Below are 21,955 nucleotides of genomic sequence, written 5' to 3'. Positions count from 1 at the left end.
TTTTTTTTTTTATGAAAATAGACTGGAGTTTATCTCGTCTAAAAACAAACTATTCCGCCCCTCAAAAAAAAAAAAATCAATAAAATTTCTAGAGTCAGGAAGGGTCAGATTGTTCATGTTATTTACAGCAAATTAACACTTCATTCAATTTTCTGGCGCGCCTCATTCAGAACATACGGTAAGTGCGGGTTACAATACTATAATTGCAGTCAGCGCAGCTTGGTATCCTGTCAGGCTTGCCTGCGCTTCCCGCTCCGATACTCCCCCGCCCCACCTCCCCATTCTTCCGCCCCCAAAATGTTTTTCACTCAACAGGTACCACAAAACTTGCAGTTAACCCGTGGTCATCTTTTCCCAAGGAGAGGCACTCTAGTTCTTTAATTCTATAGGATGCTGCCTCCACGCGACTCCTACTTAGAAAACACCCGTCTCCTAAGGAGCTTCTGAGCCATCTATTAAAGTAGTCTTGTGGCAGGCAAACTACACATTAATACTAAGATTCTAATACGTCGAGCAGACAACTGTAACATGGTCCGGCACAACTAGAAATACGTTTTATGTAAAAAGTAGACTTCTAAAGAGATAAGGCTGTTCTCTATGTTTTGGCTTGGATCTGAAAGAAAGGTTCTTGACAAAATATGCTTTAATGCAAGCTGAGAATTAACATTTTGCTTGCACATACGGACATAAAAAGCTCCGTTACATTAAGAACGTTAAAACACACACACACACACATACACACACACACACACACACACACACTCACACCTAATTGTATTATCTATTGAACATGTCAAGATAAAATATCGCAACGTAGCCCTCCCAGTCCCTTGAAAAATGAATTATTATTTCCACTGAATGCAAATGCACTGCTTTCTGTGTGAAGACAACCAGCTGCAAGCTGTACAATAAACTGTTTCATAAAGACGGAGCCAGATTGCAGTTCAGAGAGTCACCCCCTTTAAAACGGAAGAAACATGCAGTTTGTGTTGACAACCTCTGTGTGCCTATGCAAAAACCGAGATTTAAAACTGGGTCCAACACCCCACCTCCCCATCAACATATACAAAACCGGAGATCAAAAGTGTCTATTCTAGCTGTCCTGTAGAGGAGGAGAAAGAAAGGAGGAGGAGGAAGAGGAGGCTATGGATGAGGAGAAGAAAGAGGAGGAGTAGGAGGAGGAGGAGGAGGAGTCAATCTATCCAAAATTCATCATTAGTCATAAACACCTCAAGAGTATTTCTTACAGCAATTAATAGACAGCAGGGTGCGTGTGAAGTTGTAGAATGAGGCTTTTGGGCTCTTTTCCTCTCCTGCCTGTTTCATGGAGATCCCTTTCCCATGCTCCCCAATGTTCCCTGCATCCCTGCTGCTTTACATGACATTTTACATTTCCACCTCCCCAACGTGCATGTGACATTCATTTCTACCTGTCTGAACAGGAGACTTTCTGGAGGTCTTTCATTTATTTATTTTGGTTTGTAGATAATGTCTTTTTACCTTTATTCTTTGTCAAAGGATCGATCTCTGCACTCCAAGGCATTTCATGCTTTTAAAAGATTTATCTTTGCCCAACCCTTCTGCAAGGTCCCAGTGCAGCTTTTCTACACCCTTCCATTCATCCATAGGGACACACATATATAAGAATGCACAGATGCATGCAAATACATCTATCTATCTATCTATCTATCTATCTATCTATCTATCTATCTATCTACCTACTTCCCTACCTCCCTCCCTACCTTTCCCCTTAGGAGAAATCTTCCTGAGTTGTGAGTCATAGCTCCCTAATGCCTTTTAGAATATATAGTGTACATACTGTGCACCTCCCCTAACTTTCGCCACTGAACGGGTTACAGGAATTACAGTAGTGTCTTTAGTACCAATATTCTACCAGGGTTAAACTATCCACCTATATGACTAGAAAAAAAGGTAGTCTTCCTTAAAAAAAGACTTGCAGTCGGATTCTACTTGAATATCCACTAGTTAGAAGCTATACGAATCAACTCACGTATTCGTTTGAGCATACTGCAAGAATATTTATTGAGCTCGGGCTCAATCACTGCATTGAACGCCAAGCCTGGCAAGCAAATGCATTTCCTATCTGAGAATAGAGCCTTGAATCAACCCGTTCTTTATTATTTTTATTGTTAGTATCATCATTATTATCATCATCATTAGTCCGAACGGCAAAGTAATATGCAGACCTATTTCCAGGCGACAACTCAGAACACCTCAGATCAAAAGAGGAGTCCCCTGAAATCAAACCTACCTTTCACACATGAAATCATCAATAAAAAGACGAGGTTCCAAAACGTAAATCCACTTTTAATCCCCATTTTCTTCACCAGAATGAAGTCAAGTCGACCGCATTTAATACATCCTCTTTTCCCAAAGTCCCCCGATTTTGATTCCTTTGCACGGATTTCCCCTTTGCAGATCCCTTTCATATTATTCCTGAGCTCCTAATTCCTATTCCTTGGCCAGGCGCAGTAGAGTTGTTGCTGTTGTTGGTGCGCGGTCACAGCTCAGAGTGAATGGTGTTTCTGGGATACCACAGCAACCTTGACGAGGACTCAACCATCTCTCCAACGGGGGCACAGAGTCTCAGCTACTCGGGATTCTGTCTTTTCTTATGCATTTTTCCCCTCAACCCAAATCTACCACAATTCTCACTTGTTATAGCAACTGCCAGAAACCAACAGAGAGCATCTTGAAGACCAGCGACACTCTCTAATAAACTCCAAACAATATTTGATATTAAGAGGCTTGTTTTTTTCCAGAGAAGATCAATTCTGTCTGTAAAAAACAGCTCAAGAAATAATGCGATTTTTTTTTGCAGCCTAATAGAAAATCTAGAAGCTAATGCTAGAAAGGATTAAAGAGATACTTTATTAGAAGGATCATTTTGATCTTTGAGAAACTGTCCTCAAAATGCATAGGGTCCTCTATGTCTATTTCTAGATTTCGATGCCCCCATCGTTAATATAGCCTATGCCACTATTCCGCTGGCAGTATATTTAAGGAAGACTGCTTGCATTCATTATTCTTTGAATTGATTAGAAATAGAGATTACAAAAGACTGCTTTTGAACAAAGCCTTGTATGCTTAGGTATGTGTATGTTTACCCATACACCCATATTCTTACATGTGGCCCAATTTCATTCCAGGGTGGGCATGGGGGGAGAAAAAAGTCATTTTCTCAAATACTTGCCCCTTCACATTATTTTTTATCCCCTAGTGTGCTCCAAATAAAGAATAATTTGAGATAGTAAGAGAGAGCCATCTCATTTGTATCAATTCTGAAGTACTCTCAAATATGTAAATTAAGGGAAATTCTTTCAAAACGAAAAATGTATGCATCTATGCAACTACATACAGCTGCTTCATAGCTCAGACCTAAGGGTTAACGCCCTGAAAGGGAAGAGCTCTTGCGCCATCTACTGGATCTTGAGAGACCATCGATTCAATTCTATTTCTAAGTGGAACCCCATTTTCTTTCCTTCCCCCTTAACACTGTAGGGTAGCATCATCCCTGGGAGTGGAATTTTTGCTCCACTATGTCAGTACCTAAGTACGCTTCTGAAAGCCACCGCCACTTTCCCAACCATGAGACTGCACCTTACAGTAGGCTAGGGAGCAGACAGACCTTTATGGGAATTCTCATCTACTAGGGGGAGGTGAAGAGAACTGCAGTTCCTTTGCCTGGAATAGGTAAATGCATTTGCTTCTGCCGCGATTCGAATAATGAAGCATGTGCTTGGGGTTTACAGAAGGTATATAGCAAAGGAGCGGTCGTTCTTGTGGAGTTTGTGGATCACGGGCATTGTCCTCAATTGAAATCTTCCTGTCCCATACTTTGTGAGACTCCCAACAGCTCGTGTGCTTGGGCTCTGTATGAGGTTGATTGCTAAGAGGGTAATAGGGGATAGAGTCTGGAGGGATTTCTGTTCTGCAAGAGATGCACACTGTGTATATATTATAACTAGGCATGATACAAAGAGGTCTGTGTATATGTGTAGAAAGAGCGTGCTTGATCCGATATTGCGGGTAATAGGGTAGGTATTATGCGTTTCCAGTATTTGTATTGTGTGATGCAGAAAAGGCGGGTGGAAGGGGTGGGGTGGGGAGAAGGAGACGGGGAGAAGAGAGGGAAAGGGAGGGAGAGTAAGAGGAGAGAGAGAGAGAGAGAGAGAGAGAGAGAGAGAGAGAGAGAGAGAGAGAGAGAGAGAGAGAGAGAGAGAGAGAGAGATTATTTTATTTCTGGCAAAAGAAGAAAGTGTAAAATTGTATGCCTGTGAATGTGTTTGTAAGCATGTTTGTGCAGTTTATGTGCAATAGCCATACATATATACATATTTGGGGCAGAGATGGCTCTTCCTTGCTCTCTCTCCCAAGCCCAATTCAGGCAGCTGTAGAAGCAGCAGAAGCAGGATACTACTAAATGACCTCATTAAACACATTCAAACACCTTCAAGGATTATTGGGAGTGAAATTTGTTTCTTGCCATCAATATTCTATTTTACTGTCTGCGTATGCAGATTTACCAGGATCACAAGGTTGGGACGGAATGAGATAGGGAGAATCAACACTGAAAACGTCATTAGGTACTAAGGGACCTCAGCAGAGAGTAAGGAATTGATTTCAGCAGATGTAAACGTGGGTTGCAGTTTTTGGAAAAAAAAAAAAAGTAAGATTCAAACAGGTACTTAAACCTAATGAAAAAGTTCCAGAGAGTCATCTTCACCATGAGATGGAGAGGTCAGTCATATTACTGAAGAGCTTAATAAAAAGAAAATGAGCTCCTGAATTTTTCTCTTGCTTTGTAAATTTCACATTTTAAAACTTATATTTATGGACCAAATGGTAAGAGGGAAAACATTAATTTGCCACAAAAATTAAAGATATTCTAAGTAAGGGCAAAACCTTTCCCCTAGCTTCTCTTATTTACCTGCAGTCCAGGAATCCAAAGGTGTCCAAGGATAAATTTCAGGAGGTTTGAGAAGTTGGATGAGATATATATGCATGTGATATATATATATGTATAGATATAGATATAGATATGTGTGTATGCATATGTATGTATGTATGTATATCTTTATTTTTGTTAACTTCTAACTGAAATGTGGCATTTCCTTCACTTATGAGAGTAGGCTAAATACATTTTTCCCCTCTGAGAAATACTTCATAGGCTTTAGCAAATTGCCAAAGGTGTACAAAAACAGTTAAGAGCCTCTTTATTTATATTTTAAAAGTGAGACTCCATTTATTGTTGTTGACTGGTTTTTGAGTTGTGACTGAGCTTCATAAAACCATTTGGGATTTTCTTGGAAAATATATTGGAGTAGTTTGTCGTTTCCTTCTCTAAATCACTTTACAGATGAAGAAACTGAAGCAAACAGGGCTAAGTGACTTGTCTAGAGTCACACAGCTAGTGACAAACTGAGGCCAAACTCAGGAAGAGTTTTCCTGACAGCACTATTTCTCCATTCTCTATTCCACTTATGTATATGCTTTCTTTAAATGTTGCAGCTTATATCTTCAATAAAAATGTCATTAAGATTTTCCAGAAATATTAGACTTTCCAAACTCTATTCTAGAGTGATAAATACTTCACAATTTCCCCCTTTACCTAATAGCCCTGCTGTCAGAACAGTTAACAATGCTTTCTTCATGTTTTACAGATGGGAAAATTAAGGCATGGTGAGATGTAGTGTCACATACAAGGTCACCAACAGGGCTGAGAAGAAAACCCCAGGAGTAGTGACATTTCGTCCTATGTGCTAACTGCTGGCTCACACACTGTCTGTCATGCTAAAGATTCTGCTCTGATGGGAAGATCTCAGAAGTCATTCTAGAAATATATTAACACCAACTAGGAAAAAAGGATTTCTGGATGAATGCTATCTCCCAAGGGTGATAAATTGATATCTAGAATTGTGTGGGGGAACATACAATTGGAAGAAAGTAATGAGGAATAACAGTAAATGCTTTCTATGTTACTGATAATAGAAATAATGAAATAATACAAATTATAATTTTATCTCATGACCTTTTAGAAAAAAAGTTTAGATAAGGGGTTATGAGCATAGCCTACACATACAGTTCAGCAAGATTCCTTCCTTCCTTCCTTCCTTCCTTCCTTCCTTCCTTCCTTCCTTCCTTCCTTCCTTCCTTCCTTCTTTCCTTCCTTCCTTCCTTCCTTCCTTCCTTCCTTCCCTTCCTTCCTTCCTTCCTTCCTTCCTTCCTTCCTTCCTTCCTTCCTTCCTTCCTTCCTTCCTTCCTTCCTTCCTTCCTTCCTTCCTTCCTTCCTTCCTTCCTTCCTTCCTTCCTTTCCCTTTAAATCTCTCTCTCTCTCTCTCTCTCTCTCTCTCTCTCTCTCTCTCTCTCTCTCTCTCTCTCTCTCTCTCCTGTTGCTGTCACTGTCTGTCTCTCTCTGTCTGTCTGTCTGTCTGTCTTGTCTCTGTGCCTATTTTGTCTGCCTTTCTCTCGATTTCTTTGTCTGTTTCTGTGTCCTTCTGTCTGTCTATTTCTGTTTATCCATCTGTCTGTTCCTCTCTCCCCCTTGCCTTTTCTTTCTGGCACACTCCAGTTTATTGATCTTTTGCATATAGTTCAAGGATGAAAATGACTTGGCAAGGATCTTTAAGTCAATCATGATGATGACATATTTTTCAGTTTACTTTAAAATAGATTAATATTTAAAATTGAAAGTTCTAGATGATGTACTCTAAGCCACCAATAGACCTAAAAACAAAACAATAGTGGGCAATGCAGGTATTTGATAGATGGAGAAATTTACCCTTTCCAAAACCTAACATGTTTACAATTTTTTTTTATATCATCAGCATTCAGAAATAGCAGCACAAAAATTTGAGTAAAAAATTAAAGAAAATGAGCATAATATGAAGAAAAAACTTTAGATCAATTTTAAAAGCAGATAGGATTTTTTATTTTAAGAGAAAGAATATATCTTTACAGAGTAAACACTAAGATACAATGATTGTGTTGTTTACAATGCAGCAAGGGCTGCAAGTTATTCATAATTTTAAAATGCAGCAAGCCATTTATGGTTTATTGTGAATATTATTTTTTCAATGAAGACTTATAGATTAAGTAGTAGTTTGCTTGTACACATATATGATACAAAGTACTTTATTACTATTTAATCTTAGAGTACTAATTTAAATGTTAATAACTTAGAACACCTATATAATTACAAAAGACTCTACCAGAGCCAGCACCACCATCACCTTCACCACCAAAGACACATATACAAATAACCACATATGCACAATCAGACATTCTCATCTGCATTTGCATATGGAGAGTTAAAAAAATCTGATTAAAAATCTTTCTCTTTATTTATTCCTAAATCAGAAATATCTTCATTTTCCAACCTTGTTCTACACCTGTAAGAAATTGAACTTCAATATTTAATCTATAAACTTGTAATACGTGACTTTGATGAATACTGTTGTTTCCTAACAAATAATGAAGATGTTTTCATTAAAAAAAAAAAAAAAAACCTAATAAGAAAAAAAAAAAACTAATGCAAAGTGAAGTAAGTAGAATCAACAGAACATCATACACAGTAACACAGTATTTTATATTGATCAGCTCTAAATGACTTTGCTATTTATACTATGATTCAAGAGAATTCCTAAGGATTTATAATGAAAAATGCTATTTACCACCAGAGTAAGAACTGATAGAATCTGAATGCAGATGGATCACATCATACTTGTCTTCTCTTTTTGTCTGTTTACTTTTGCAACATAGCTAAAATGGAAATATGTTTTTCATGACTACATAGCTATAATATATAGCAAATTTCTTCTCTTTTTAAAAAGGGGTTGAGGAGAGAAAGAAGGAGAGAATGTAGAACTCAACTTCTTTTTACATGTGAGGAAAAAAAAAAGGAAAAACTTAAGCTGTAATAGTGAGAGATTTTTGATTCAACTCTATATGTTTTGTTTCTAATAAATCCTTTATACTTTTAATTTAAAAGTAAAATAAAAGCAACAAAACTTTCATTAAAAAAGTTTTTCCCCTGAGGCAATTGAGGCTTAAGTGACTTGCCTAGGGCCATGGAGCTAGGAAGTGTTAAGTGTCTAAGGTCATATTTGAACTCAGGTCCTCCTGAAGTCAGGGTGGGTGCTCTATCTACAATGCCACCTAGCTGCCCCTCATTAAAAACATTTTAATATAATATTTAAAGGACATAATAAGAACTGTGACAGTCTTGCCACCCTGATATTCACCAAGAAATAAATTGATAAATGGGATTATATTTCTAATTTGTACTTTTAAAAATCTTATCAGGTATTCATTGCCTCTCTGTCTTGATTTAGCTATTAGTTTCATTAATGGTGAAACCACAAACATTTTTTGTTGTTTTTAGTTTTCAGCTACAAATAAAATAAGTGAATATAATTTACTTGTTATGTTAAAACAATAAAATAGTAGACATGAAAGATCATTACCTGTGAACTCATCCTATTATTATTATTACATTAAGATGAATTTCCATACTTCCAAACTTTGCTGCATCTGTGATCTTAATAATGGCAGCTGGTGATCTAGTGAATAGAATGCTGGGTCTAGAATCAAGAAGACTTGAATTAAATCTGTAGTCACATCTTACTAGATGTGTAAACATGGACATGTTATTTAAGATTTGTTTCAGTTTACCTCATTTTATTTGATTCTTGTTCAGATTCTCCAATGAGTTCTTCATAGCGAGTTTTTTTTTTTCCAATGATAGCAACTTTAGTGTGGATCCTTTTATTTTCTTTTAAAGTCATGAAGATATCCATAAAGCTGTACCAGCATTGTCCAACAGTTATGTTTCATTCTCAATATCTAATTGATCAACTTCTTTTAGCTCAAATTCTTTTTCCAAATGTACATTACTAGATGAAATATTTTACTTTATTTCTTGCAAGAGATTATCGTAAGGATATCCATCATGGACCTCTCTCTCTCTCTGTGTCACTGTCTTTGTCTCTCTCTCTCTCTGTGTGTGTCTCTCTCTCTTTTGTCTCTCTGTCTATCTCTTTCTGTATTTGTCTCTGTCTCTTTATCTGCCATTTTCATTTTTTATTTTTTTTGGATAGTGTGACATTTCATAGGTCTCACTCACTCATAGTTGTTTGTTTTTCATTTTTAAAGAGAACCATTGACATCATGGGTGATGCCTTGACTTTTTCATGAAAATGGATTTAATTGGGGAAGAATTGTACCAAGTTCTCAGTCTCACTTCTGAAGTCATTCAAGACAAAATCAGAACAATTAGTGATGGCTAGTTCATTCGCTGGGGATAGATAACATCCTTCATTATAAATTCTTCAAAATAGTCTTGGATCAATATATTGCTGAAAATACCTAATTCATTTATAGCTGCTCAACTTAATATATTGCTGTTATTTGCACAAAGTACATTTCACTTTGCATCAGCTTATGTAAATCTTTCCAGTTTTTTCTGAGAGCAAACTTCTCATCATTTCATATAGTACAATAATATTCCACTAAAATCACAATCCAAAATGTGTTCAGTCATTCTGCAATTGATGGATTTCCCCTCAATTTACAATTCTTTGCCATCAAAGAAGAGCTGCTTTAAATATTTTTGTATATACAGGTCCTTTCCCTTTTTGTTTTTTATCTCTTCTGGGAAAAGCTATTGCTAGATCAAAGGTTATGTGTGATTGTATAGCCCTTTGGGCATAGTTGCAAATTGTTTTACAAAATGGGTAAATCAGTTCACAACCCTACCAATAGAGCATCAATGTCTCATTTTTCACACAATAACTCCACAACTTCTCCTTTTCCTTTTCTGTCCTATTAGCCAATATAATTGGTATGAGATAGTATTTCTACTTCAGAATTGTTTTAATTTGCATTTTAATTTTATTTAATCTTATTAATTCCTTTATGATTTCTCTTATCTGTTGACCTTTTTATGCTTCTCTTAAGGCTAATATTTGAAAGTCAAAATTTCTATTTAGCTATGGTCTTTTCATCAAGAATGCTTGAAAGTGCTTTGTTTCATTGCATATCCCCATGAATGATTATTCTCAGTTTTTTGCTAGTTGGTGATTCTTGCTTGTAATTCTAGGTCTTTGCCTTTCAGAATATCATATCTAAAGCACTTCAGTCCATTAATGCAGAATCTGCTAAATTTTGTATTATCCTGACTGTGCTTCCATGACATACTTAAATTGTTTCTTTCTGACTGCTTGTAATATTTTCTCCTTGGCCTGGGAGCTCTGGAATATAGCTATAGTATTCCTGAGAGTTTTCATTTTGGTATCTCTTTCAAAAGATTATCAATGGATTCTTTTAATTTCTATTTCACCTTTAGTGCCTGATGGAATAATATGGTGGCTGTTTTCCTTGGTAATACTTGAAAGATGATATGATATGTATGTATATGTTTTTATCATGGCTTTCAAATAGTCCAATCATTTTAAAATTATCTTTTCTGGATTTATGTTCTAGGTCAGATGTTCTTTCAATGAGATATTTCAAATTGCCTTTTATTTTTTTTAATTTTATTTTTACTAAAGCATTTGGGGTTAAGTGACTTGGTGAGGATCAGACAACTGGGAAGTAGTAAGTGTCTGAGGTCAAATTTGAACTCAGCTCCTCCTGATTTCAGGGTCACTGCTTTATCTACTGTGCCATCTAGTTGCCCCTATTTTTTATTCTTTTGGTTTTCCTTTATTGTTTCTGGATTTAATAAAGTCATCAGCTTCCATTTGTTCTATTCTAAATTTTAAGGAATTATTTTCTTCAGTGAATTGTTGTACCTTCTTTCCTTTTGACCAATTATACTTTTTAGGGAGTTTTTTCCCTTCAATGCCTTCTTTTCCATTTGACCCATTCTGCTTTTTAAGGCATTCTCTTTCTCATTGACTTTTTGCATCTGCTTTACCACTTCGTCTAGTCCATTTTTTAAAGTGCAATTTTCTTTACTCTTTTTTTTGATTGTTGGTGTCTCCTTTACCAAGCTATTAATTTTTCATGTTTTCTTGCATTACTCTCATTTCTCTTTTCAATTTTCTTCTATCTCTTATTTGATTTTCAAAATCATTTTTGTGTTTTTTTCATGTCTTGGAAAGAATTAATATTTTTTCTTCAATGCTCTGAATGTAGAACTGTGACTTTGGTATTTTCTTCTGAGTATGTGTTTTGATTTTACTTGTCATCATAATAACTTTCTATAGTCAGAATTTTTTCTGTTGTTTGCTAATTTTCTAAATTTATTACTTGATTTTTATTAAAGCTTTTTATTTTCAAAACATATGGATAAATAATTTTAGACATTTGGCCTTGTAAAACTTTGTGTTCCTAATTTTTTCCTCCCATCCCCTAACCCCCTTCTCTAGATGGCAAATAATCTAACATATCTTAATTATGTGCAATTTTTCTATATATATTTCCACAATTATCATTCTGCACAACAAAAATCAGATCAAATAGGGAAAAATGAGAAAGAAAACAAAATGTAAGCAAACAACAACAGAAAGAATGAAAATACTATGTTTTGATCCACACTCAATATCCACAGTCCTCTCTATGGGTTCAGATGGCTCTCTTCATCATAAGCCCATTAGAACTGTCCTGAATCATCATGTGCAACAGAATTGATCATCGTATTACATGACTTTATAATCTTTGTTTAAGTGAAGCTTAGTTTCCAGGGTTGAATGTATACTATCCTAAGCTTTGTGCAGCTTTCAGAGATAGTTCTAGGGATCTATAATTTTTCAATTATTCCAACATGGTATGATCTAAGGAGAAGTGCATTTTTACTCTTCTGATGTGTATTCTGATCTGTGAGTGACAACAGACCCTTTTTTTTTGTTCTGGAATTGTATGAACATCCTTGCTCCAATGCAGCCACAAGTTCTGGTGTGATAGTGCTGTTTTTTCCAGGTGGGACATTAACCTGGATCCAAGTATAAGTAAAGCAATATAGTCCTGCTACAATGCTAGCAAAGCAACCTCTCTAATCTCCTTCTGAACAATTGTTTTATCTCCTTGTCTGGGGACTGAGAGCTCTCGAATAAGCTACTGTCATTATTGATTCAGTGTGTCCCAATGCTTTCTCTTGGTTTGCTGATATCTGCTCTATGCTAGACTGTGCTCCACTCTCACTCAGATGTGATACACATTTCCTACTGATTTTCTGGAGGAAAATATATATACATAAAAAAAAAATCTACACCAGAGTTATAGCTATAGTTGAAAAAAAAAAAAAAAAGGAATTGTCTTGTGAAAACTCAAGATAGAAAGCAATACCTTCAAAGTGACTCTGCTTGAAAGCTTTCATTATAATGATTTCCCACCTCTATTTATTGGTAGAGAGGATAAAAAGAATATCCAGATTAAGAAAATTTAGTTTGAAAGGGGGATACAGGCATTTGCTGGCAGTTTGTTGGAAACATAGCCCCTAAAATAATGCCAAATATATTTTTGGTAATCCAAATTTAAGCAGGCATTCTAAATATCTAAAGTCAATAGAAACTATTGATGAAGGCACTAAAATTGGTGAATATAAATGGAAATTTTTTAAAAATGAAAAATGTAAACAACAAAAGTGAGTGCTACTTAGATAACACATTTCTTTGTATTCTAAAAACTTGGCTCCTGGAATGAGGACTGTTTTTTTTTTAAGGAAGAAAAAATATTACAAGGTTGAGCATAAGGAAATTCTCAATATGAAGTAAGAAAAAGCATATATATATATATATATATATATATATATATATATATATATATATATATTTATCCCCTAGTATTGTATATGTGAGGTATATGAGTTTCCTGTCATTGATCCAAAGACTTTAGTTCAAGTTCTATGAGCCTCAGTAGAGGTTTAGGCATTGTTATTTTGGAGCAGATCTGGACCCAAGAAATATATTGGACTTCTATTACCATGGCTGATGAATGCCATATATTAAGTTAAGAATGAGTGAAAGGGAAGGATTTAGAAGTTACAACAAAATCAAATTTAGTACAGAGGTATTAAAAATTCACATGAATTATGAGAATATATTACAAGCAGTTATTTATAAATTGATTTTATTTTATATTATTTTTTTCTTCCTTGTCAACTTTTTAAAAAAAGAATTTGCCACTCATTCTTTCTTTCTTTCTTTCTTTCTTTCTTTCTTTCTTTCTTTCTTTCTTTCTTTCTTTCTTTCTTTATTTGTCCTATTGAATAAGAAGTAGGAGAAAAAAATTTCTGCTACTTTTTTTTTCAAAATACTTCAAGAAGCTACATAAGTGGAATGTACATACATTTTCAACTGAAGTCACAATGTTATTCATTTTACTTTATCATAAGAAACTTGTCATGGTATGGAAGTAATGTATAAATAGTTATATTAAAAAAAACCTCATCACTAAAACTTTTTAAAAAATCATAGTTACTTGTTATTGTAAACCTCTTTAATTTGCTTCATTTCTTTTCCCTTAATCATATATATATATATATATATGTATATATATATATATATATATATATATATTATTTATTTTAATATTTATTTAAAAATTTCAAACTCCAAATTTCCCTCCCTCTCTCCTGCTTCTCCCTTACTCAGCAACTGAGATGGAAAGCAATATGATATTTATTATACATATGAAATCATGCAAATCATTTCTATATTAGCCATATTGCAAAAAATAAAGAAAAATGAAGTGGAAAAAGTATACATTAATTAACATTCAAAGTTTATAAGTTTTCATTCTAAAGATGGATAGTAATTTTCATTACTTCTAATTGTTTTAAGTCATTGTATTTTTCAGAATAGCTAAGTATTTCATAGTTAATTGCCATTTTACTGTTGATTGTATATGTACCATGATCTCTTAGCTCTGCTCATTTCAGTTTGCATCACTTTTTTTAAGGCTTTATGGATTTTATTTTTCTCTTTCCCAGAAACTATTCCCCTCATCCTTTTTTTTTTTTTTTTTTTTTTTACAAAATATATGTATAGTTTTCAAACATTCACCCATGCAAAACTTTGTGTCTCAGATTTGTTTCCTCCCTTCTTCCCACTCCAGCCCCTAAAAGGAAATAATTCATTATAGTTTAAATTAAATTCTTCCATACAAGTTTCTATAATTACCATGTTGCACAAGAAAAATCAGATCAAAAAGAGAAAAATGAAAAGAAAACCAAAAGCAAGCCAACAACAAAAAATATAAAAATAACTATGTTTGTGATCCACATTCTAGTCTGGAGAGTCCTCTTTCTGGATGCAGATGACTCTCTCCATCAGAAATCTTTTGGAACTGGCCTGAATCATCTAAATGTTGAAAAGAGCCAAGTCCATCAGAATTGATCATTGTATAATCTTGCTATTGCTGTGTGCAATGTTCTTTTCATTTTACTCACTTAATTTATCATCAGTTCATGTAAGTCTCTCCAGGACTTTTTGAAGTAATCCTGCTGATCATTTATTATAGAAAAATGATATTTCATGACATTTATATAACATAAGGTCTTCAGTCATTCTACAACTGATGGGCATCCACTCAGTTTTCAGTTCCTTGGCACTATAAAAAGGGTTGACACAAACATTTTTGCACCTATGCATCTTTTCCATTTTTTATGATCTCTTTGGGATACAGGCCCAGTAAAGACACTGCTGGATCAAAGGGTATGCACAGTTTGAAAGTCCTTTGGACATAGTTCCATATTGCTCTCCAGAATGGTTGGATCATTTCACAATGTATTTCACAATTTTCATTAATGTATTACTTTTCCAGTTTTCTCACATTCCCTCCAACCTTTATCATTATCTTTTCCTGTTATCTTAGCCAATCTTAGAGGTGTGTAGTAGTACCTCAGAGGTGTCTTAATTTACATTTCTATGATCAATATGATTTAGAGAATTTTTTTTTAATATGAGTAGAAATGGTTCCAATTTCTTCATCTAAAAACTGTCTGTTCATAGCCTTTCACCATCTATCAATTGAAGAATGGCTTGAATTATTATAAATTTGAATCAATTCTCTATATATTTTAGAAATGAGGCCTTTATCAGAACCCTTTAATGTTAAAGTCTTTCCCCAGTTTATTGCTTCCTTTCTAATTTTGTCTGCAATGGTTTTGTTTGTACAAAAACATTTTTGATTTAATATAATCAAAATTATCTATTTTGCATTCAATAATGTACTCAAGTTCTTCTTTGGCCACAAATCCCTTCCTTCTCCACAGATCTAAAAGGTAAGCTACCCTTTGTTCTTTTAATTTGCTTATAATATCACTCTTCATGTCTAAATCATGAACTCATTTTGACCTTATATTGATATAAGATATTAGGGTTTGATCAGTGCCTAGTTTCTACCATATGATTTTTCAATTTTTTCCAACAGTTTTTGCCAAATACCAAGTTCTATTTAAAAGCTGAGGTATTTATATTTATCAAACACTAAATTACTCTACTCATTTACTATTGTGTCTTCTGAACCTAATCTTATGAACTGATCAACTACTCTGTTTCTCAGCCTGTACCAAATGGTTTTGATAACCGCTGGTTTATAATGCAGTTTTTAATTTGGAACAACTAGTCAATTTTCATTTTCATTTTCTTCCATTAATTACCTTGAAATATTTGAACTTTGTTCTTCCAGATGAATTTTGTTATTATATTTTTTTATCTCTATAAAGTTATTTCTTGGCAGGTTTATTGGTGTGGCACGAATAAATAGACTGATTTAAGTAAAGTTGTCATTTTAATTATATTAGTTTGGCCAACCCATGAGCACTTGATAGTCTTTCAATTATTTAGATTTGGTTTTATTTGCATAGAAAGTGTTTTGTAATTGTGTTCATATACTTCCTTGACTTTATCTTGTCAGGTAGAGTCTCAAATATTTTAAATTATCTACAGGTATTTTTTAAATGGAATTTCTTTTTGTATCTCTTGCTTTTGGAATTTGTTGGTCACATAGAAATGCTGATGATTTGTGTGGATTTATTTTGTATTCTCCAAATTTATTAAAGTTGTTAATTTCTTCTAGTAGCTTTTTAGTTTATTCTCTAGGATTCTCTAGATATCTCATCATATCATCTGCAAAGAGTGGTAATTTGATTTTCTCATTACCTAGCCTAATTCCCTTATTTTTCTTCTCTTATTGTTTAAACTAACATTTCTAGTACAATATTAAATAATAATGGTGATAATGAGCAACCTTGTTTCACCTCTGATCTTTCTGGGAATGGTTCCAGTTTATCCCCATTATCTATGATGCTAGCTGATAGTTTTTAATTAATGCTACTGATCAATTTAAAGAAAACTCCATTTATTCTTATGCCCTCTAGTATTTTTAATATGAATCTGTGTTGGATTTTTTCAAATGCTTTTTCTTTATCTATTGAAATAGTTATATGTTTTGGTTATTGATATAGCCAGTCGTGATTTGTCAAATATTGAATCAGCCCTGCATTACTGGAATAAATCCTATTTGGTCATGGCATATTCTCCTGGTGATAACTTGCTCTAATCTCATTGCCAATATTTTATCAATATTGTTTGCATCAATATGCATTAGGGCAATTGGTCTATATTTTCTTTCTTTGTTCTGATCCTACCTGGTTTAGGTATCAGCACTATATTTGCATCATAGAAGGAATTTGGTAAGACTCCTTTCCCTATTTCCAACTATTTTGCATACTATTGGAAGTAATTGTTCTTTAAATGTTTGGTAGAATTCACCTGTAAGTCTCTCTGGCCCTGGAGATTTCTTCTTTGAGAGTTGATTAAAAGGTTTTCTAAAATGGGACTATTAAGGGCAGCTAGGTGGTGCAATGGATAGAGCACTCAGGAGGACCTGACTTTAAATCTGGTCTCAGACACTTAACACTTCATAGATGTGTGGCCCTACGCAAGTCACTTAAGTCTAATTGCCTCAGGAAAAAACTTTCAATAATTTTTTTTTTTTTTTAACTTTCTATTCTATTAATCTCCCTTTTATTTTCAGAATTTCAAATTTAATATTTATAGTCAGTTTTAGATTTGTTCTTTTTATAGCTTTTTTAGTTGCATGCCTGAATTTTTTTCTTTCTCCATTTTATGTTAGCAAGCATCTACAGATATAAAACGTCCCCTCAGCACAGCTGTGGCTGCATCCCATAAATTTTAGTATGTTATCTCATTATTGCCATTGTCTTGGATGAAATTATCAATTGTGTCTATAACTTGTTGTTTCACCTGCTCATTTTTAGGATTTGATTATTTAATTTCCAGTTCATTTTGATTTATTTTGCCCTAACTTTATTACATATAATTTTTAATTTTATCATGATCTGAAAAAGAAGGATTTATTATTTCTGTCATTCTACATCTGATTTTGAGGGTTTTATGCCATAATATATACCTTTCTGTCCCCATTCAATTTTCTCCAAAGGTCTATTATATCTAACTTTTCTAAAATTCTGTTTGTCACCTTTACTTCTTATTTATTTTGTGGTTTCATTTATCTAATTCTGATACAGTAAAGTTGAGATACCCCATCATTAGAGTTTCTTCTTGCAGGTCTCTTAACTTTTCTTCCTAGAATTTGGATGCATATGTTTAGTATTAATATTACTTTATTTTCTATGGTGCCCTTTAGCAAAATGTAGTGTTCTTTCTTATTTCTTTTCATAGATTTATTTTTGCTTTTGCTTCATCTGAGATCAGGATAATTACCCCTGCTTTTTTTTTTTTTTTTTTTTTTTTTTTTTTTACTTCAGCTGAAACATTATTTTCTGCTCCAGCCTTTTACCTTTACTCTGTATGTATTGCTCTGCTTTAAATGTGTTTCTGTACTCTTTGCAGAAGATATGATGGTATACTTGGAGAACCCCAAAGATTCTGCTAAAAAGCTATTAGAAATAATTCAGAACTTTAGTAAAGTTGCAGGATACAAAATAAATCCACATAAATGCTCAGCATTTTTATAAATTACCAACACAATCCAAGAGCAAGAGATACAAAGAGAAATTCCATTCAAAATAATAGTCAATAGTATAAAATATTTGGGAATATATCTACCAAAAAAAAGTCAGAAATTATATGAGCAAAATTAAAAAATACTTTCCACAAAAATAAAGTCAGATTTAAATAATTGGAAAGACATTGAGTGCTCTTGATTAGGCTGAGCGAATATAATTAAGATGACAATACTCCCTAAACTAATCTATTTATTTAGTGCTATACCAATCAGACTCCCAAGAAACTATTTTAATGACCTAGAAAAGATAACAAGAAGGTCGAGAATTTCAAGGGAAGTAATGAAAAAAAATCAAATGAAGGTGGCCTAGCTGTGCCTGATTTAGAACTATATTATAAAGCAGCAGTCACCAAAACCATTTGGTATTGGCAAAGAAATAGCTAGTTGATCAGTGGAATAGGTTAGGTTCACAGGACAAGATAGTGAATAAAAAAAGCAATCTAGTGTTTGACAGACCCAAGATCCCAACTTTTGGGATAAGAATTCATGATTTGACAAAAACTGCTGGGAAAACTGGAAATTGGTATGGCAGAAACTAGGCATGGACCCACACTTAACACCACATACTTAGGCATAAAGAACAAGATCATAAATGCATTAGAGTAACATAGGATAGTTTACCTCTCAGACTTGTGGAGGAGGAAGGAATTTGTGACCAAAGGAGAACAAGAGATCATTATTGATCACAAAATAGAAAAATTTTATTACACCAAATTTAGAAACTTTTGTACAAACAAAACTAATGCAAACAAGATTAGAAGGGAAGTAACAAATTGGGAAAATATTTTTACAGTTAAAGGTTCTGATAAAGATCTCATCTCCAAAATATACAGAAAATTGACACTAATTTATAAGAAATCAAGCCATTCTCCAATTGATAAATGGTCAAAGGATATGAACAGACAATTTTTCAGATGATGAAATTTGAAACTATTTCCACTCATATGAAAGAGTGTTCCAAATCACTATTGATCAGAGAAATGCAAATTAAGAGAACTCTGAGATACCACTACACACCTCTCAGATTGGCTAAGATGACAGGAACAAATAATAATGAATGTTGAAGGGGATGTGGGAAAACTGGGACACTGATGCATTGTTGGTGGAGTTGTGAAAGAATCCAACATTCTGGAGAGCAATCTGGAATTATGCCCAAAAAGTTATCAAACTGTGCATACCATTTGATCCAGTAGTGCTACTACTGGGCTTATATCCCAAAGAAATACTAAAGAAGGGAAAGGGACCTTTTGGCATATGTGCCAAAATGTTTGTGGCAGCTCTTTTCATAGTGGCTAGAAACTGGAAAATGAATGGATGTCAATCAATTGGAGAATGGTTGGGTAAATTTTGGTATACAAATGTTATGGAATAGTATTGCTCTGTAAGAAATGACCAGCAGGATGAATACAGAGAGGCTTGGAGAGATTGTATCAACTGATGCTGAGTGAAAGGAGCAGAACTAGGAGATCATTATACACTTCAACAATGATACTGTATGAGGATGTATTCTGATGGAAGTGGATATCTTCAACATAGAGAAGAGCTAATCCAATTCCAATTGATCAATGATGGACAAAATCAGCTACATCCAGAGAAGGAATGCTGGGAAATGAGTGTAAACTGTTAGCATTTTTTTTTGTTTTTTTGTTTTTCTCCCCAGGTTATTTTTACCTACTGAATCCAATTCTTCCTTTCAACAACAACAACAACAAAATTCAGTTCTGCACATATATATTGTATCTAGGATATACTGTAACATATTTAATATACATGGGAATGCCTGCCATCTAGGGGAGGGGGTGGAGGGAAGGAGGGGAAAATTCATAAGAGAAGGGAGTACAAGGGATAATGTAAAAAGTTACCTATGCATATGTACTGTGAAAAAATGTTATAATGAAATTAATAAAAAAATTTTAAAAAATGTGTTTCTTGTAAACAACATATTGGAAGATTCTATATTTTAATCTAGTAAATTATTTACCTTTTTATGAGTAAATTTGAAGCGGGTTGTGGTCCTTTTAAGAAACTGTATTTCCTATTGATCTGTGATTCCTTTCAGATTACCAGCCCCTCCTTGCTGAGGCATATCCTCCACAAACAAGTTCTAAGAGCCTTTGATTCACAAATCCTAGTCAAAAAGCATCCCATTGAATTCCAAAGGAGACAGGGGCTTATCCAAGCCCCCACTGGATCTGAGCTCTCCTAGCCATCACTGGTTCTGATCTGCTCGGGCTTCCCAACTCCCACCAAGATACCCAATTTAATAAGTTTCCATCAACTAAAGTCTTTGCAGATGGACTTCAGTGCCTCACTCAGCTGCCAGGACTCTGCCCACTGAGAACTGCATTCTTAGCACAAAACTCTATTTCCATAGATCTGCCACTATAGAAGTTAGTGTCTGTTTAAAGTGATTTCTATCTAACAATAAACTTTCATTTTGCAACTAATATTCAAGAATGAGTGAATTATTTCACTCCTAAGACCTGAAACCAATTTAATGAGGATTCTTAATACCTCTTTTATAGCCACTAACCTCTAGACCACCAGGAATCTAGACCACTCTAAACCATATTCATCTCATTCATATTCACAGTTAAATTTATTAATTTTGTAGTTTCTGCCCTTAATTTTCCCCAAGTTATACTTTTCCCCTCCTTCCCTCTTCCCCAGTGTTTTGCTTCTAATGCCCCCCCTTCAAATTGCCTTCCCCTTGTACAGCTCCTTCCCCTTTTTATTCCTTACCTCTTCTACTTCTGTTCTCCCTTGTATCAACATCCTTCTTTTCTTTCTCCTTTCCCCTCCTACTTTCCTTTAGGTGGTTCTCTATGAAAATAAAAAGGTTTGATATTTTCTCTTTAAGCCAAATCCAATGAGATCAACATCCACACAATACTCATACCTCTTCCTTCTTTCCTTCAATGGATCTATTTTGCTTCTTTCTATGATGTAATCTACTCCATTTTAACTCCACTTTCCTCTTCCTCCAGTACAATCCATTTTCTACTCCTAAGTTTTTTTTTTTAATAGCATTAAAATGAAGTCTAATTATATCTACATCCTCTAAGTATACCACTAACAAAAATATTGTTCTCAAGAATTAAACATACCATCTTCCCATATAGAGATGTAAACTTTTTACCCTTCAAAATATATTTTTTCTTCCTTTTTTAAACCTCTTTATGTTTCTCTTGAGTTCTGTATTTGAAGATCAAATTTTCTGTTCATCTCTGTTCTTTTTATTAAAATAAATGAATATTCCCTATTTAATTGAATATTCATCTGAAAGATAATGCTTAATTTTGAGGGATAGTTGATTCTTGGCTGCAGTCCAAAGTCCCAAATCCAACCTTTGCCCTTTGAATATCATATTTCCAGCCATTTCAGTTCTTTAAAGTGGAAGCGGCTATGTCCTAGGCAATCCTGATTGTGGCTTCTTGATATGTGAATTGTTTCTTTCTGGCTATTTGCAATATTTTCTCCTTGATCTGATAATTTTGATTGAATTTTGTTATCTCTTGAAATTTTCATTTTAGGATCTTTTTGAGGAGTGATTGTAAGTTTTTTTTTTTTTTTTTTCAATGGCTATTTTATCCTCTGGTTTTAGGGCATCTGAGCAGTTGTCCTTGGTGATTTCTTGCAAAATGTTACCTAGATTTTTTTCATCATAGTTTTTCGATAGGTCAATAATTCTTAAATTGTCTCTTTTAGATCTATTTTCCTAGTCAGTTTTTTTTTTTTTCCAGTGAGATATTTTACATTCTCTTCTAGGGAAGAAAATTAGAATTGAATAAATGGAAGTGAATGACTCAATGAGACATTAGTAATTAGTCAAATACAATTAAAAATATGAAAAAAAAAGGGAAGATAGAGTTTAGGATGCCAGGAGGTGGTCCCCTGTTTGCCTTAATTCATTGGGGTAGGAAATACTAAACCATTC

At 34.1% G+C, this 21,955-nt stretch overlaps 1 protein-coding gene across 1 annotated transcript in view; it reads right to left on the bottom strand.

Moving 5' to 3' along the window:
* The window catches only part of CSMD3 (CUB and Sushi multiple domains 3), a 1,577,676-nt gene extending 1,574,410 nt beyond the window's left edge, over positions 1–3,266 (bottom strand). Inside the window, 1 exon segment of the mRNA XM_074266680.1 lies at positions 2,273–3,266. Within this exon segment, the coding sequence (XP_074122781.1) occupies positions 2,273–2,450 (178 nt within the window). The 5' untranslated portion in view covers positions 2,451–3,266.
* Between the last annotated feature and the right edge of the window lie 18,689 nt (positions 3,267–21,955).

This window comes from Sminthopsis crassicaudata, chromosome 1 (genome assembly GCF_048593235.1).
Source record: "Sminthopsis crassicaudata isolate SCR6 chromosome 1, ASM4859323v1, whole genome shotgun sequence".
Classification (NCBI taxonomy): Eukaryota; Metazoa; Chordata; class Mammalia; order Dasyuromorphia; family Dasyuridae; genus Sminthopsis; species Sminthopsis crassicaudata.
The sequence above is the reverse complement of the archived record's forward strand: the minus strand, read 5'-3'. Positions and strand labels throughout refer to the sequence as shown.